At 43.7% G+C, this 19,658-nt stretch overlaps 1 protein-coding gene across 4 annotated transcripts in view; it reads right to left on the reverse strand.

Moving 5' to 3' along the window:
• Positions 1–201: 201 nt before the first annotated feature.
• Positions 202–19,658, reverse strand: part of WNT5A (Wnt family member 5A) — a 72,592-nt gene continuing 53,135 nt past the window's right edge. For all 4 annotated transcript variants that reach the window (XM_085624644.1, XM_085624641.1, XM_085624643.1 and 1 more), the window contains exons 4-5: positions 8,845–9,137; positions 202–3,037 (exon numbers count right to left, since the gene is read on the reverse strand). In XM_085624644.1, coding sequence (XP_085480770.1) covers positions 2,579–3,037; positions 8,845–9,137 — 752 coding nt within the window. In that variant the 3' untranslated portion in view covers positions 202–2,578. The remainder of the gene's footprint in view (positions 3,038–8,844; positions 9,138–19,658) is intronic.

The following is a 19,658-nucleotide window of genomic DNA, read 5'->3' on the forward strand; positions in this document are numbered from 1 at the left end:
TTTGCCTAATGTTTTGTGGCACATAATGTGTATTTAAGTGCTTGCACATGTAGCTTTTCACACAAAGGATCGGACATAGCAGAGTTCAAACTCTTCTGGTGAGCACGTTCCTCCAATGGTTTCGGGCGCCGACTCAGGCTCGGACGTGGCCTGCTCCAAAACTTGACTGCTGAGAGCAAATCAGGCAAACACACTTCCCAATTACAACCGACTTTTTATTTTATATTCTATCTTCTTCCATTGTGGCCGATGCCACTCATCTCTTTAAAGTTTGTGTTTGTAACCAGTGAAATATACAAAACAAGGAAATATGTACATTAAATGTACAGAATAAAACAGAAAAGAACATAAAAGATTTACATATCTGGGTGACAAGGAAAATAGTTTACATTAAATAGTTTCGTTTTAATAGCCAGGTTGTTGTCGCAGCGGGTTTAAAATGTGCAGCCACTTAATAATAATGAACCAACATCTGGAAATGGATGTCGGCCATTTTGCTTGTAGGACAAAGGATGGACATGTTACAGTTTTCCGAACTAGTGCTTACAGGTCCAATCCCAGGTTTCTTTTAAATGTGCTGCACACAGAACTCGGTATAAAACTTGGATGGTAAAATAAATTAAAAAAACAATTAAAAAATGTAATCTTTTTGAACACCGTTTTTTTTTTTCAAAATGAAACTAAAATGGAATCAATTCAATAGCTCCAAGTGAAAAAAAAAACAAGACGACTTAAATGTGCGAAATGTTACGTGGTTAAGGAGAAAATCCCTGCCAAACAAAAAAGTCTAAGTAGAGCACTCACAGACATACTCAACTGCTCAAATAGGTGCCGAGAGCCCTTCCAGACTGATAGAAAAGTTAAGTGTTCAAAGTGTGCTGTTGATGTGAGACTTTAAGTGTCTATATTTAACCCAACAATCATTGGTAATGCCCTCAGAGTAAAAAAAGAAAAAGAATGTGAAGAATTTAAATTTTAAGTGCATTGTAACCCGGTGTGACTGCAACCCACTCAGGTCAAAATCATGGTCAAATCACTGTTGCTCATGTTTGATCAAGAACGACTGTGGTTTATGAATGACATAAGAAAGGTCTAAGCCATTGAGCAGGAGTCTGTGCTTATAAGATCCAGAACAACCACTTTGAGGCAGGGCTCTTAGGCTTGTACCACGAAACTTAAGAATGTCGCGATAAAAAAGAATCCCAATCCAGTAATATTTCATAATGCAATAAAATTAGAAATTTCATTTGTTCCCTAACTACATTTGTAAATAAACACATAGGCTTTCATCTCTTTCATTGCCTGTAATGAAGTGTGTGTGTATATGTATATGTATATATATATATATATATATATATATACACACATATATATATATATATATATATATACACACACACACACATATATATACACACACACACGCCCACACACGTACGTACACACAAATTTCCAAATACCAGACACCAGCAGACCACGTTGTTCCCCTATATGTAACTGTTCACATAATGCAAGAACAGTTTAGTGTATAGCTATATGTAAAGCGTGAGTATTATGACAACTTAGTACACAGGATACATTGTGCTGATGCAGGGTTCTGTAAAATGTAGCCTGGCTGCTGTTTTAAAATAATATGAAGCTCTATTGTCACAGCAGTAAACACAACTTTCACTAAACCTGCAGTAAAACAGATCTACTCTCACAAAATGGACTTTTGAACCAGTCCTCGTCTCCCTGCAATCCACATGGCCACCAGATACAATATCGTAGCAATGAGGAGAAATTGAGCGTTTTTCATGAGGCCCACTTGCTTTCTTTTCTAAAGTGATCAACAAAAATAAGGCACAGTCCTTCCGCTGCAAAATGGCAGCAAAATGAAATCAAGTGGCCGATGAAGTGTGCTATGGAACATGAAGTGCATAATACAACCTCAACATGGATTTAACCAGTTTTTGGCATTCAGATGCATAGTACTTGCAGGTCCTAGAACGCAAAGAGACCTTTAACTGGCCCTGGTGCTATTGCTCAATGTAACAAGTTTTCCCCTTTTGACCCCAAAGCTACTAGATAAAAGTTATTTTTTTGTAGCACACAAACCAAACTTTTTGCTTTCAACATTCATACATCATTAAATTCTGTCCCTGTCACCAGATTTCAATATACAACCTCTCCACAAAGAGCACCACTTAGACAACTGACCCAATGCAGTAATCATTTTTAAGCAGTAGGAGTGTGCATGTGCGTTTTACTTGGTCTGCAGATCAATTATGCACTAGTGCATGATTGTCAGTCTGTTCAGATGGAATGGTGCATCTTCCTGTGATTGGCTATTACACATGCACCTGGTAGCCCATGTCCTTAGATCGTAGTTACTTTCCCTTACTGTGATGCAAGTCAAGAACGTCTTTTTGTTTTTTAAATAAATAGCTTCGTTCAGGTTCTATCACCATCTCTGCCATTCAGCAGTTCTCAAACGGGTGAAGATAAAGTTCCTGTCTCCGAGTTCGTCCAGCCTCGCATTGCCTGAGCTCCATAAATAAAGTGGATATACAATAGTCCCAGGGTTTGTATACAAGCACTATTTGCACACAAACTGGTCCACAATCTCAGTGCACTTTTTGCACTTGACATAGCAACACCAGTGGAACTTGCAGTGGCAACGCTCAGTCTGCACGGTCTTAAACTGGTCGTAGCCCCGACCACAGCACATTAGCTCACAACCGTCCATGCCCTCCGAGGTCTTGTTGCACAGCCGGCCTTGGGTGCCCATTGATCCTGTGCTCTCGTTGCGCACACAGTAGTCAGGGCTGGGGTCCACATAAACTAGATCGTTTGTGGTGGGTGGGTTAAACCTGCTATTCACCTGCACCAGCTTCCCCCGGGTGTTCAGCTTCATAGAGGCAGCGCTGTCGTACTTTTCCTTCAGGAAGTCCCCCACCTTGCGGAAGTCGGCTAACTGTAGCCAGCAGGTCTTCAAGCTGCAAGAGCCAGAAACCCCGTGGCACTTGCAAGCCACATCAGCCAAAGTATAGACTGTCTAAAGAAGAGAAAGACACAGACATTAGTGAGGATCAAAAAATGACACTTATGACTACTACATAATATCATAAATGTTACTAAGTAAAGTCACTTGCTGGTACAAGCGCATTCGATGATACGGAAATGATTTTATTGACATTTGTCAAATCTGAACTCGAGATAAATACAAACTAAAAGAAAGATGGGGAATGAGCAGAGCCACAAAGTACACAAATGTAGGACGTAGTCATCATTCCAACATCATACATCCTCGAGAACTGTAACTAAGTTTTGATCATGCATTGTTGCTACACAGCATCAAAAGTATTGTATTTGTTAAGCTAGAGCTACGTAGTACAACTAGACCACTCTATGCAAGAAAAAAGTGTGTTCCTTTAATATGAACCAACAAAATGATTTAAGAACAATGCACGAATGTAATTTCCAACAAAGATATAGACTCTCCAAAAATGTATTTTTCAAGTTTCAAGGATACATTGCCCATCATCTCATTATTAGATCCTCTAATTTAGCACCGCCTATATTTATTACATTTTAAAAAACTAGATAATACAAACACGCCACCTTCTTAGGTGCATAATGTCTGTACCTACAGTCTGAAAAGCGTCAGAGTTAGAAGCACCCTCAGAAATGTTTTGGGTATATAGTCTTAAGTGGACAGTGGTTTGAAAATAGAATGGTGCACATATTTTGCCACTAGCAAATGGAAAAAAAATAGGAAACCAACAAAGAAAGCGTTCCAATGCAGGCCTATCTGGGAAGTACTACTGTTCCCATTGCGAAACTACCTACAAAAACAAAACCATCTTCAAACGCACTTACAATTATCTATAGGAAGGTCTTTAATGCGACTGCCCAATAAAATCAACCCTAACAATCAACTTAGCATATCAAAACAAAGCTTTTGCATTCGGTCTCAGATTTAAAACATTGATAGCGTTTTATTTTTATTTCGAGGTAGAAATTTCGGAGAGCTCTCCATTTTTTTGCAGCTTTGATGTAAATGAGCAAAACACAATATTCTGCCATATATTCTGTGGAGAAGTGTGGCTCAATGATTAGAGCGGCAGACCCTGATGCAGAGGTCCAGGGTTCAATTCCCTGCCTCGGCGGGTCTTGGGCTCAAAAATTCCACGGACCTGAGAATTCTCGCCTCGGTGCCTATTCCAATCGTGGAGTCCCACTCTGCAACTCTAGGCAATAGCTTGCTTAATCTCCACAACGGCCCCCACAACGCTAAGGATGCCTGGCCTCCACCTTGGGGGTGCCCAGGAGTGGACGCCTCACAGGGAAAGCCAGGATGGGTTCCACAGCGGTATTCGTACAAGCGTCTTGAGACCCTTGCGGGTGAGTAGTGCGCTATACAAGTATCAAATTTACATTTACACCTCAGACCTTTCTGCTGTAGCCTGTCTACTTCTCTGCAGTTTCCTTCTGACAGAGCTGTAAGCTAAGCAATTTACTGCTTGAACTGCATCTAATAACAGATGGTTTTGAATTACTGCAGAGGCCGTGGTCCATTTTACAGCGCCTCTTTCTTGCACCAAGTGGAGTCCCAAAGCAAAAGGGAATGACGGACAGCCGTCGGTGCCTTGCATAGACATGTCCACGCCAAGGCTAAAGGCGGAAACTAAATATGGCCTGAAGTTTAAACGACGGCGGGGGAAATGGGCTCATGGGTGGCCGCCATGACTTGCCTGCTCGTGTATTCCATCACACAAAGCTCGACCTGTGCTGGTTTACTAGGAATGACGTGAGCCGAGCCATCACACTCTAACCCACTCGCATTATTCTATATGAATTAGGCTGCCGTGTTAGTGCATTTAAATGTGATGTTATCCAGCCCGTAAAACCACAACGTTAATGCAATTTGCAAAGCGCAGTGCAGGACCGTGGACGCGCTGATGCGCTGTTTAGAAGTCTTTCCAGAACGAAAGAAAAGTAAGGTCTGGATTTTTTTTTTTTAAACGGATGATATTTTAACTAATAATTGTTGAGAAGAAGCTGTCTGGGGAAATGGCCACTCCGGCATTGGGCGTTTCATTCCCTTCCACTGTTCAAATAAAGAGCCCATTATTCCAGTGCTGAAATCTCCTCTGGCAGTGATGTCAGAGAAATAATGGAATGTTTTTATTTCTAAAGTAAATATTCCGCCAGATAACGCCTTTAAGGGCTCTTTCCACGTGTGAACACAACTCTGTGTGTTAATCCTATAGTTGGAAGTCCATCAAGATTGCATTATGTTCATATTCGCTGTATCAATGCCTGATGACATCTTTATGAAAAGTCAACATGGCTGAGCAATTTCGAAGGCTAGAATATCCAGAGAACAGCATTCACCAGAGCCCCCGGCACACAGCTTTGAATGGGCCACTTCCTGTCACCAGAACCCCCGGCACACAGCTTTGAATGGGCCACTGCCTGTCACCAGAGCCCCTGGCACACAGCTTTGAATGGGCCATTGCCTGTCACCAGAACCCCCGGCACACAGCTTTGAATGGGCCCCTGTCTGCCACCAGAACCCCTGGCACACAGCTTTGAATGGGCCATTGCCTGTCACCAGAACCCCCGGCACACAGCTTTGAATGGGCCACTTCCTGTCACCAGAACCCCTGGCACACAGCTTTGAATGGGCCACTGCCTGTCACCAGAACCCCCGGCACACAGCTTTGAATGGGCCACTGCCTGTCACCAGAACCCCCGGCACACAGCTTTGAATGGGCCACTGCCTGTCACCAGAACCCCTGGCACACAGCTTTGAATGGGCCACTGCCTGTCACCAGAACCCCTGGCACACAGCTTTGAATGGGCCACTGCCTGTCACCAGAACCCCCGGCACACAGCTTTGAATGGGCCACTGCCTGTCACCAGAACCCCCGGCACACAGCTTTGAATGGGCCACTTCCTGTCACCAGAACCCCTGGCACACAGCTTTGAATGGGCCACTGCCTGTCACCAGAACCCCCGGCACACAGCTTTGAATGGGTCACTGCCTGTCACCAGAACCCCCGGCACACAGCTTTGAATGGGCCATTGCCTGTCACCAGAACCCCCGGCACACAGCTTTGAATGGGCCACTGCCTGTCACCAGAACCCCCGGCACACAGCTTTGAATGGGCCACTGCCTGTCACCAGAACCCCTGGCACACAGCTTTGAATGGGCCACTGCCTGTCACCAGAACCCCCGGCACACAGCTTTGAATGGGTCACTGCCTGTCACCAGAACCCCCGGCACACAGCTTTGAATGGGCCATTGCCTGTCACCAGAAACCCCGGCACACAGCTTTGAATGGGTCACTGCCTGTCACCAGAACCCCCGGCACACAGCTTTGAATGGGCCATTGCCTGTCACCAGAACCCCCGGCACACAGCTTTGAATGGGCCACTGCCTGTCACCAGAACCCCCGGCACACAGCTTTGAATGGGCCACTGCCTGTCATCAGAACCCCTGGCACACAGCTTTGAATGGGCCACTGCCTGTCACCAGAACCCCCGGCACACAGCTTTGAATGGGTCACTGCCTGTCACCAGAACCCCTGGCACACAGCTTTGAATGGGCCATTGCCTGTCACCAGAACCCCCGGCACACAGCTTTGAATGGGCCACTGCCTGTCACCAGAACCCCCGGCACACAGCTTTGAATGGGCCACTGCCTGTCACCAGAACCCCCGGCACACAGCTTTGAATGGGCCACTGCCTGTCACCAGAACCCCGGCACACAGCTTTGAATGGGCCACTTCCTGTCACCAGAACCCCCGGCACACAGCTTTGAATGGGCCACTGCCTGTCACCAGAACCCCCGGCACACAGCTTTGAATGGGCCACTGCCTGTCACCAGAACCCCCGGCACACAGCTTTGAATGCGCCACTGCCTGTCACCAGAACCCCCGGCACACAGCTTTGAATGGGCCACTGCCTGTCACCAGAGCCCCCTGCACACAGCTTTGAATGGGCCACTGCCTGTCACCAGAGCCCCCGGCACACAGCTTTGAATGGGCCACTGCCTGTCACCAGAACCCCCGGCACACAGCTTTGAATGGGTCACTGCCTGTCACCAGAACCCCCGGCACACAGCTTTGAATGGGCCATTGCCTGTCACCAGAAACCCCGGCACACAGCTTTGAATGGGCCACTGCCTGTCACCAGAACCCCCGGCACACAGCTTTGAATGGGCCACTGCCTGTCACCAGAACCCCCGGCACACAGCTTTGAATGGGCCACTTCCTGTCACCAGAACCCCCGGCACACAGCTTTGAATGGGCCACTGCCTGTCACCAGAACCCCCGGCACACAGCTTTGAATGGGCCACTGCCTGTCACCAGAACCCCTGGCACACAGCTTTGAATGGGCCACTGCCTGTCACCAGAACCCCCGGCACACAGCTTTGAATGGGCCACTGCCTGTCACCAGAACCCCTGGCACACAGCTTTGAATGGGCCACTGCCTGTCACCAGAACCCCTGGCACACAGAACCCCTGGCACACAGCTTTGAATGGGCCACTGCCTGAGCACTGGAGCCCACGTTACAAGGCCTTTTGGTCACAACCTTACTGTGTAGTACTGTGGTGCAATGCTTTTGAACGGGCACAGATTTCATTCAGTGCCTGTGGTACAGTTATGTAAATGGGCCACAGCTTCAGCATAGGATCATGGGTAAACTGCTGACAGGACACAAAGTTACTTTGTAATCCCATGGTGCAATTATTTTAAGAGATGCAGCCTATAGTCTGAGCCCACAGTTCACCGATTAACGTTGACCATGGCAATGCAAAGTGTGTTAATTGGGTAACAGCATTGACATGAGACCCCAGCGCCATATTGCTTTTAATTAATTGCTTTAGACGAACCACAGCCGTAACATAGGATCCCAATGCTTTAAATAGTTACTGCCTCGAGAGTGAGCCTGTGGCATAGTGCCAACAATAGGTCCCACATTGGCATGAAAGCCCTCGGCACAAATCTTTAAATAACATCTAGGTACAGCATGACCCTGTGGCAGTGCTACAGAAAGGCCCCTACTGTAACCAGAAATCCACCACATACGAGTCCGCACCTTAACACGGAAGCTCCATGGTACCATGCTTCTGATAATTTACTAAAAAACAGTGTGAGCGAGGCAACATTATAGTGTGTCCGCACCTTAACACAGAAGTTCCATGCTACCATGCTTCAAATACTCTACTACATACAGCATGGGCCATGCAGCCTTAGTGAGTCCCCCTACCTTAACATGGAAGCTCCATGGTACCATGCTTCAGATAATCTACTACATACAGAGTGAGCCATGGAGCCTTACAGTGCGTCCGCACCTTAACACGGAAGCTCCATGGTAGCATGCTTCAGATACTCTACTACATACAGTACGAGCCATGCAGCCTTACAGTGTTTCCCCACCTTAACATGGAACCTCCATGGTACCATGCTGCAGATACTCTACTACATACAGCATGAGTACTGCAGCCTTACAGTGAATCCCCTTACCTTAACACGGAACCTCCATGGTACCATGCTGCAGATACTCTACTACATACAGCATGAGTACGGCAGCCTTACAGTGAATCCCCTTACCTTATCACCGAACCTCCATGGTACCATGCTGCAGATAATCTACTAGATACATCACGAGCCATACATCCTAACAGTGTGTCCGCACCTTAACACGGAAGCCCCAGGTACCATACTTCAGATACTCCACTACATACAGCGCGAGCCATGCAGCCTTATAGTGTGAATCTAAGCAACATCAGTTAATGATCAGTCCTTTTAGGTGGCTTGTACATCTTGCCTCATTGTACCCCTACTTACTCTTCTTCCAGCTTCGTTGTTATGAAGATTCATTAATGTCCGCGAGCTCTCGTAGGACCCTTTCTGGTGTATTTTCTCTCTCTCTCGGGCATCAACAAATTCCTTTGCGAAGCGGTAGCCATAGTCCAGGTTGTCCCCGCAGCCCCCCCAGAGCCAGTCCCTTTGCAGGTCTTTGGGTCGAGCAGCCCTGCTGCAGCCACACGTGGAGAGCTCTCCCTCTCGGCAGGCTCGGCTCACTGCATTCACAACCCCCGCTGCACTGATGGAGTAGGTGAAGGCAGTCTCCCTGCTACCTATATGAGGAGAATTGAACAAGCGTTAGACAGTGATCTAAAACTAGAGGGCACTATACTTTTTTAATAAAAAAAAACAGCAATTAACGTCCAAACACTAGTACTGATTTACTAAACACTGAAACCTTTATTTGATCAAATACAATTTATGTACAATCACTAAGGTAGATAGTGGCATGAAAAACTTTTGCACGGCATGGATCATTTCTGAGAAATTGAATGGAACTAGATGCAAATGTACGTAAATGTCTGTAGGTCAAATTTTTAAAACACTTTAACTCAATGTTCATCAATAAAAATACCACACCTCAAAACCTAAAATCACAGACACAAACGAGTACGCCAAGTGCACCAACACAACATACGAATAGAAATACGGAGCATGTGTTGATCTCAATCTATCACTCTTCAACTGCACTAAACACATAAAAACCTCAACGCCTACAGCACAACACAAAGGCACAAATGATATCAGTATAATCACACTTCATTGCCCAGGGCTCTCTGAGCTTAGAATAAAGAGAACCTGAGCTCTCCAATCTTACATCATAATATTAACAACATGAATAACTCTTGAGACCTACCACTGCACATATGCTACAAACCGTGTAAATGAACATAAAACTTAATTACAAACTCCTCAATTGTAAATACAAAATATAACTAGACACACTAAACATCACAATAATGCAGTCAACTCAGTATCAAGAGTAAGATGTCACCCTTTAACATAATAAATGCGTATAAGGTACCTCAATATATAAAAGTTAACTATGAACTCAATACAATCAGCACTAAAGGCAACTGAAGCCTAAAATCCAGGAATCATAATTTGACTCTATAAAAAGTAGTATATTCCAGAAGCACCAAGAGAAGATTTTCATGCAGCCAACAAAACATTGGAGCATACAATTGGCAAGATGTCACTCTTCAAGAGTGATAAATGGAGGCAGGGCATTTGCTCAAGAGACCTAGGACCACACGTACCAGAAGGTTAAAATGAACAGACTTCAGATGTACTGGCTCAGCAGTTACTCTACCGTCACCCCCAAACAGTGCATGCCCACTCCTTTGCATTAAATTTACCATAGTATAAAAGGCTATAAGAAAGGCAATGTTCTGCTCCCAACAGAACTCCTACTCGTTTCCTCAACAATGCAGTTTTTTCACTCAAAACGAATGTAACCTTCCTGCGCATGCGTGCATGCATGCCTGATAAAATACACAACCGGATCAAGGGTCAACCAGTTGGACAAGTGCCATTTTAGAAACCACAAATACATCCTGCCACATCAATCCTGTCCTACAAGAAACTCTACCCTTTTTATGAGACTACATTCTAACACAACCAAACTCAAGTTCAACAAGTTACTTGGAATCCAGTCACCAAGAATCTGAGAAATAAAAGTGAAGCACATACTATGAAAGGGATTCGTGACCATAGTAATGGTGTGAATGCACTTAAAGAATGCATATAACATTCTACCTGACCAATGAAAACATACTATCAATAGCATGTCCTGCATGGCTACACATGCATGGGATAACCAATATACCTCAGGTTCCTGTGACCAAATTCCAAACCTTTCAGATTGGTGCCATATTGCACTCAGACACCCCATAAAGAGCACCTTTACATGACCACATGATCACATGTACTACGAGGACACACTAGTGGGAGAAATACACAAAAACAGATTCATTTGAACATAAATTTTATGGTACTAAATTCAAGAAATGAGGACAAAAATATTCACTTCCCACACCTTCTTTTAATCGTCCTGTGCGAACACTGCTTTTTAGGCCAGACCTAAAAACAGCATTAGCTGTCATACCAGCCTCATGTTTTCCAAAATATACATGCATATATACATATATGGTTTTTCAATCACTCACAGGTGGTCTGTTCAAAGATCCCTGAAATTATGCTCTTCGCCACCATAACAAAATGTAGGTCAACCGACCAGCCCACTCTCGCCATTCGAGACTTTTATTTTGTATGACAGTATTTGTCCTTGTACATGTATACATACACCTAAACAATAGCTCCCCAAGAACAGAACTTTTTAGACATTTGTACTTCCCCGTGGCTCCCAGCCACACTATATAAAGTAGGGTTTTAACTATTTCTATAACACTTAAGACATTTATTGCAAGTTGCAATGTTGAATCCTTATTTTAAAACAGTGTTGGTATATTTATGTATCCTGCAGAGAGCTGGTCATTTGATTAGCAAGAGTGTATATGCAAATATATAGATTAAAGCCACACCCCCTCAGGTATGTGATTGACATTTAAAGCAGTGGAATCAGACTTGCCAGCAAATTCTAGTAATGACATGAGGAACTGCAGCGTCATATGAATTTCAGTTATTTTACATCTGACTCATTGGGGGATGTCAAGTAATGCCTTGAGGAACAGCAACCCTAGGACATTTTTTTGAAGATTTTCATCTGACTCTAGAGGGACCTCTAGTGATGACTTGAGGAAGAGCAACTTCATGAAGGAATTTTAATGCTTTGGCATCTGACTTGAGATTCCTTTAGTAAAGACTTGAGAAAATGCAGGTTTGTGAATATAAATTAATAGGTAGTAATAGTTAGAACGATGGTTCAAAAGAAAAAGCGTTTTTGACTTGCCTATATCTTTGGCCCTGTTTGACATATCTTCATGAAACTTTCCAAAGAAAGTGTGCCGGTAGTTTTTGTTGCACATGGAAAGTTTTGTGGTGATCCGTCAAGTGGAGAATGAGAACAAAAGAGGGGTGGGGGGGGGGGGGGTAAAAAAAAAAGTGTGTTTGTTTTAAATAATCGAGGGGGGCCATGCAACCCACCTTTTAAGCTTCTAAGAAGCCCCAGGGACCACCACCTCCCGGGGCTAAAATACACATGGAGGAGGTCCACAGAACCCTGGCCCCAGGGACCACCACGTCCCAAGTGCTTGCTTTTTTTTTATTTTTATTATTATTATTATTTTTAAAGGAAGTGGGTTGTACGGCCCCCTTCTGGGTCGTGCTCTGCCCCGGGGACCACCACCTCCCAGGGGCAGGCGCTTCAAATTCAAAGGAGTGGGGCAGTGTGGCCCCCCCTCTTGAAGCCACACAAGGCCCTAGGGACCACCAACCCCCAGGGCCGGCTTCTGCTATGTCCCGGTGTACCTACCCCTAGGACATAGCTATTTTCTTTTGTTTGGCAGGGGCTTTGACCACTCCAGCCAACCAAAAGCAAACACTCTGCTTCCAGGAAATGGGAGCCATCAAACGGCTTCCGCTTGCTGGAAGTGGAGGTTTCATCTCTTTCCCTGCCCACAGCCATGCAGGTAGGGAAAGAGAAGAAAATATTGCTCTTGCACACAGGGAGATGCATTTCCAGCAGCTCCTTGTTGGCAATAGCAATGGCAGTTCCCGCAGGAGGCAGGGTGCTGGCTGGGACACCAGGGGCCTTGAGGCTTCTCCTGCAGTTCTAAATCACCCTGGGAAGGCTCCAGGGCACCCAAGGAAACATGGCCAGGCCCAAGGCGTGGGGTCCTCAGGGCCACAATCAACATGGGGAGGGGGGCTGCACAGCCTATCTTTCCCCCAAATATGGCCTGGCCCCTGGGATGGGGTCCCCAGAGCTAAAATCAGCCCGGGGAGGGGGGGGGTCTCATGAACCCCTCCCCCATTTGTTATGGCCAGGCCCTGGGGGATGGGGTCACCAGGACCAAAATTGTCCCAGGGAGATGAGCCGCACAACCCCCCTCCTCCTCTACTGTATTGTGGCTGGGTCTTGGGGGGTGGGGTACCCAGGGCCAAAATTGGCCCTGGAAGGGGGGCGCATGCCTCCCTTCCCAATAATTGGCCTGGCCTCCCTGCCCACTTTAGTTATATGCAAGGGTCTTCCTACCTTTTGCCAGGATGATGGACAACTTACCAAAAGTCCCCCCAGCGCATTTGCTGCCGATTTTGGTATCACATTTTCAACACCAAGGAAGATGAGGACCTCTCCACAAAATAAAGAAGCATGTACTTCATATAGATGAGAGGAATCACTTCTGTTTAGTGGAGATTTACCTCCTTGTAGTCTTGTCCTCGCTATGGGAGGATACATGCCATGATAGAATTCTGGATAAAGACGCAGAAGGAACAATCACATTGCCAAATGCACACATGCTCACTGGAGACGTTTCGTTGAAGTCCATTACACAGATGTAATGTAGAATATGCACTAGACATTTACCCAATGAGGTAGCAGTTAATAATTAACCAGAAGAAAGTACCCACTTGAGAAGATAATTTGTGCACAACTGTAGATTTTTGCTGGATAAAAGGGAAGGTGTGGTTCCTTTGTGGTTAACAGCTACTGACACACCCACACAGACACTTAAGACACCCACTCACATACACCGGCACTCACACATTTATACAACCACTCAGACCCATACAGCCACTCATAGGCCCCATTCACTCATGCGCCCACTCACAAACCCATACAGTCACTCGCACAGTTGCTCAGAGACCCACTCAGAGACTCACACATCCACTGACAGACCAACTCAGAAACTCCTGCACTCACACACCCAGAGACACTCATGCACTCCCTCACATACCCAATGAGACACCCATGCGCACACACACACTCACTCTCAAAAGGTTACAGTTGGAAAATAAAATGTTTATAAAAACTTCGAAATTCACTGAAAACAACCAACGGTCACATGGACGTTATAGTTAGGAAATATTTTTTTTTCTTAACTTAGAAACTCACTGGGAAAAAATTAAGATTACACGAACGTTAAAGTTAGGCTTGGATTCCAATTACAATCGTAAAAAACCATAGAAATGCAATAGGTATAGTTATCTGAGCTAACTATAACTCACACCCCGCAATGCACTACTTATGATCATACATATTACATCACTCATGATGAAATGGTCAGTGACATCACTGATGACATCTCAAATGACATCATCCACATAACCACCCACACACCCACACCCCATACAACCTCTCATATACCTACTCCTACTCCCACAAAATCATTCACATACCCATTCACAAACGCATACAAGTACTCACACACCCACTCACTGATTCATAGAGCCACTCACACATCATCTCAAGCAGCGACACACACAACCACTAACTTACCCATACAGCCACTCATGCACCCACTCACTCGCCCACCAATACAGCCACTCACACCTTCAGTCATATAGACATATGAACACTAAAACACCCACTCATATACATATACTGCCACTCACACACTGATTCAGTCACCCATACTGCTACTCACACACCTACTCACCCACCCATACAGTCACTCACACATTCACTCACTTACTTATACAGATACTAACACATGAACTCACTCCCCTCCCTATGCAGTCACTAACACAAGCACACACTCACCCATACGCCACATTCACTCCCCAATAGTCACTCACACACCCACTCATACACCACTTATGCTCCCACTCACTGATACAGCCACTCACACACCCCATCACTTACCTATACAGCCTCTCTCATACCCAGCGACTCACACATACAACACTGACACACCCACTCAGTCACACAGCCACCCACCCAGTCACTTCCTCACCTACAAGTCACTCACTCACTCACACAGCCACTCACTCACCCATACACACAGTCACACAGCCACTCACTTAATATGTGTTACAAAAAAATATCACTCAGTAGTACACAAACTATACTCATTTAACTTTGGTAGTGGCTTAGTATAGATCTTTAACACTTTGAAACTTTTATAAAACACTCAATCACTGGATGATATCATCAGCGATGCCATTTGAGATGTCATCAGTGATGTCATTGATCATTTCATGAGTGATGTAATATGTGAGGTCATAAGCAGTGCATTGGTGGGGTGTAAGTTATAGTTAGCTCAGGTAACTATAAATGCTGAACTTCTATGGTTTGGTTTTGTGCGAGTGGAATGTGAGCCTAACTATAACATCCCTGCAACCATTGTTTTTTTCAAGTGCACTTCCAAGGATTATTCTAATTTCTTAACTACAATTTCGCTGTAAACTTTGGGTTTTTTTCTGAGATATGTAAATGTATATATATCTATCTATCACACACACACACACACACACACACACACACGAGATAAAGAAAAATGAGAGATAGAAAGATATACACAAACCTTTCATCAAATATTGTTATTGTGTTACTCCACTAACATTGAGGTTTTGCTCCTTCCCACCATAGCATACAACATAAGGCAGTGGGCTTTAATATAAGTTGCTGGAACTATTAGCATATACCGATAGAGTCACTCAAAGCCAGTTTGCGAAGAATCAGTTTGATGGCACTTAAATTTACTAGGAACTGCTAGTGCTGTATAGTTGGAGGCTGCCAGCCTGCTTTCACAAAAAATAATCATAAAAATATACCAGGACTTTTAGTCAATCTTTCTATCCATTAAATTGCTCAGTTGTTACTCAAATAATATCCACTCCCATCACAGGGCACAAGATCCATCAATGGGTTAAACCACTTTAGTTTAGAAGTCTTGGTTACACATGCATTCACGGCCACCTAAACATATGCAGCCAAAATTAGTTATTTGAAGGCATTTGTGTTTTCCTGGCATTGTTAGCTCGTACACATAGAGTGTCATCACTTACTTAGAATAAATATTTTAAAAAATTATTGAAATCTGTAATTTTGACTAAGTCATTTCAAGCAGTTGCATCAGACAGGAGAGGGACCTCTTAACGTCTTATGGAACGGCAACTTCATTAAAGAACTTTGATATTTTTGCATTTGACTCGCGAGGGACCTTTAGTAACACCTTAACGGATTGCATGCTCTGTGAAAGAATTTTCAGGATTTTTCATCTGACATGATCTAGTAATGACCTGAGGAACCTTTAATCAAAGATTGTTATCTATTGTGTTGCTTCTTACTACAGCAGCGAGCCTTAATATAAGTGACTGGGTTTTTTGCCATACATGTATAGCACCACTTAAAAGCCAGCTTGATAAAACGTTTGAAGGTACTTCAATGTAATAGTGACTTTTAGTACTTTACAGCCTGTCTTCCAAATTGTATATGAGAGAGAGAGAGAATGAGAATATTGATTCATCAGCATAGGCATATTTCCTTATGCCATAGAAAAAAAGGCATAATTCCTTAGAGTAGCATAAGTGTTATGTGAATGTGTATGCTAAAGCCCCACACCCTCAACTTTGTGAAGTAGATTTGAAGCAGTAGCATTGCACTTGAGAGGGATAGCTATTAACGTTTTTAAGGGTTGCAGCCTTGAAGGGATAACATCACGCTGTTGCTTCTGGCAGGAGAAGGTAATTTAGTAATTACTTGAGGAATTGTAGCGACGTAAAATAGAGGAGGTAGTAATCATTCAGATACCTCTCCACTTCACTCCACCACCACTACACTTTCTTTAATATTGTATGCAACGCCGTCCCTACTTACAGGTTTAACTATTTTCCTGACGTTTCTGGCTATTACCACATAACAGAAAAAACATGCATATTGTGTTTGTGTGGCATATGGGTATATCGGTCATATCTTCTTCTCTGAATGTTTACTGCATCTCCGTGTGCAAGGCATTGTGTGCATACTCACACGCTGTGCATATAAAGTAGAAATAGTTGCAGCAAATGGTGCATTGGTCCGTCTTGGTTAAAATAGTGGAAGTTTGTATCTTGAATCATCATAGCCCTACATTAATGCAATAGAACATCACACACAACACACGTCCAACTTATCTCAATCATGCCAAGCAGCATGTACAGACTAACCCTCTGACAGGTATGCCACTGGTGAAACATGTTTTAATCAAACAGTAAAGCCCTCCAGTCACATGCCCCATTCTAGAACTATATGCTTCAGTTCAATGAATCAGAACTGACCAATCGCCTATCTACAATGGCCACTTGTAATCATTCTACAATTGAACCTGGTACCAGGCCTTCCCATCATATGGCACTTCACAGCATGAGAGATGGATCAGAACCCAATACCAGAGTAACCATCTAATGATTTGGATTAGGTCTTATATGAAACCTTGGAACCGTGCACATTTCCCACACAACCCATGGTGCTACAAGGCTACACTAAGGATAGATTTGTATTAGCACAATATTGTGACTTGGAATTGTGAAAATAAGTTGCATGTGCACCACTAGAAATGAGGTATGTGTGCTGTCTTGTAGTATTTGAAGACATCGTGTATTGGGTTCCTAATACATCAGTAGACAGAATATGGCCCATTTGCAAAGGGAAACGTGATCATCACCATGAGTTTACAACTGAATGTACTTATTATTTTTACAACTGCATAGAATCGGCAAAGGATTTCCTGGCAGGTGTAAATGGTTTTGTGAGTGTGGCTTCCTTCTCTGCGAGCTTGAAAACATTTTATGGCGATATACTCTTTCTAGCCAACAAACCAAAACAAGATGGCTGTATATTTTACACAAACTTTCATTGCACAAATGGCTTCCATTCTTCCCTTTTGCACTGCCACCTACTATTTAATGGATTAAACTTGCACAACGGGCATAGTTTGTCTTGAGTGATATGTTGAATACTGTGCTATTGGTTGGGTTTTCATGATGAAAATCATTATTAGTGGTGCAAATTTCAGGTTATAACCAGAGGTCGAAGTGAATGGATCTTTGGGGAAGGAGATGCCCATTCAAAAAAAAAAAAAAATAATAAGTTTAACAAAAAACAGATGTACTACTTTTTATTAAAAGACAATCCTGAAACCACCATTTCCAACTGTAGAGCTACCTTGATTTAGAGGGAAAGCGGGTCTCCTGTGCTGTGGAGCCCAGAGAGGGACAGAGATCTAAAGAAGAAACGAGTCTTCTCATCAGGATACCTGCTACCTGAAAGAAATGCAAAGGTGTGCAATTGGTGAATATGCAAATCTAAAGGCTGCTTGTGAGCCACTGTAGTCTTTAATTGATGGATTCACGTTATGATTCAAGATGACAAAAGATGTATCCTTTTTGAGAGGTAATGTATGTGTGTTACTAGCCGAGTACTGGACTGCCTGCTTTTAATAGATACTTATAAAAATGTTTGCACTAGGTGAAATCTGATTGTGCATTACTAAAATCTATATTTGAAAGCAAGTTTTTAGCTTAAACCTAAATCTTTTTGTACAGTCTATCTTTCACTGTGTGTACCTCAAGTTTAAAATACTGACTAACATATTCCTAGAGTTTTCAGTCACAAGCTGGAACCCAATAGCTGTAAAAATACATGAGCCGCTATTCTCCACTGCACCAACCAGGATTCAGTCCTGTGGCTCTCTTTACACAAACATGCAGCGATTTAGATCAACCAATAGACGTTTCATAACAAACTAGTGCATTTCCTACCAATTAGTTTACCATGCATTAATTTTTCATGAAAGGTGTGTGTTTTACACCCGAAATTGAAAGACTAACAAAGAAAATGATAATATATTACATTATTTAATAGTCTGTTCTTTATCAGCCATGCCTTTGACCCCACCCACACTCTCACTAACACCGCCTCCATTGCACTCAGGATCACACTTCCCATGCCTGTTTTTTAACGCACTTCGACTGCTGGGCATATCTTTATTCATAATCAACTGTGCTAAGAGGCTTCGTTAAAGTGCTCATCTTTGGATTTACTGATGCAGCAATCACCAAGCAGTGACTGTGCATAGGTCAGGGAGAAAACGTCCACCAAAAATGCATTTGGCCTTGCTATGCATTGCTCTAAAGATTTGTCTGAAGGCAAATTAAAATCAAACGTCAGATTCTGCTCCAGAACATAGGTGGCCTATGCTATGCCTCTGTGCACTTCAAATAGCTTAGATGGTGCAGTTTGCCGCTATTCATATTTGGAATGATCTAAACACTAATTGTGATTGGTTGAAGAGCAGCCAGTCACATTGAGGGAAGCAGCAGGTTGTTTCCGTAGTTCCAACTGGCCATCTAACAAAACTGGTCCATGATGTGCCCAGCAGTCAGTCTTAATAGAATCAGTAACCCACCTGAAGAGCTTCCGACACAAGAATGGGGAAGAAAACTGGGAATCTAGTAATCATGGGTGCATAGCAATTACAGACTTCCCACTTCCATGATCACAAAAAATTCTTAGACTAGGAGTGTGCACCGATTATCCACTTCTCAAATTCTGAAAAGTGAATCAGTTTAATTTTTTAGTAAGACCTTTAAATCGCCTTATCGGACTAATTATTAATTTCAAATCAGGCTCTTGGCAAGTTTCCATTAAGCACTTGCATCTTCAATACAGTCACTGCCATCTCGGTACCTTCCAGTGCTTAATTTGTGCCAGTGTTTACCAGTGCTCAGGATCGGCACTTAATTCTTTAACACCAGCACTTATTTATGGCAGTCCACCACATAGTGGCTCTATTTCCTAGAAGACCTCATTAGTTTAAGAATTAAATACACATTTAAAAAATAACTCCAGTGTGTCCAGGCAATTTGTATAGCTGTGGGTGGCCTGAAATTGTGCAAATCGTCACATG

Source organism: Triturus cristatus, chromosome 9 (genome assembly GCF_964204655.1).
Source record: "Triturus cristatus chromosome 9, aTriCri1.1, whole genome shotgun sequence".
Lineage (NCBI taxonomy): Eukaryota > Metazoa > Chordata > Amphibia > Caudata > Salamandridae > Triturus > Triturus cristatus.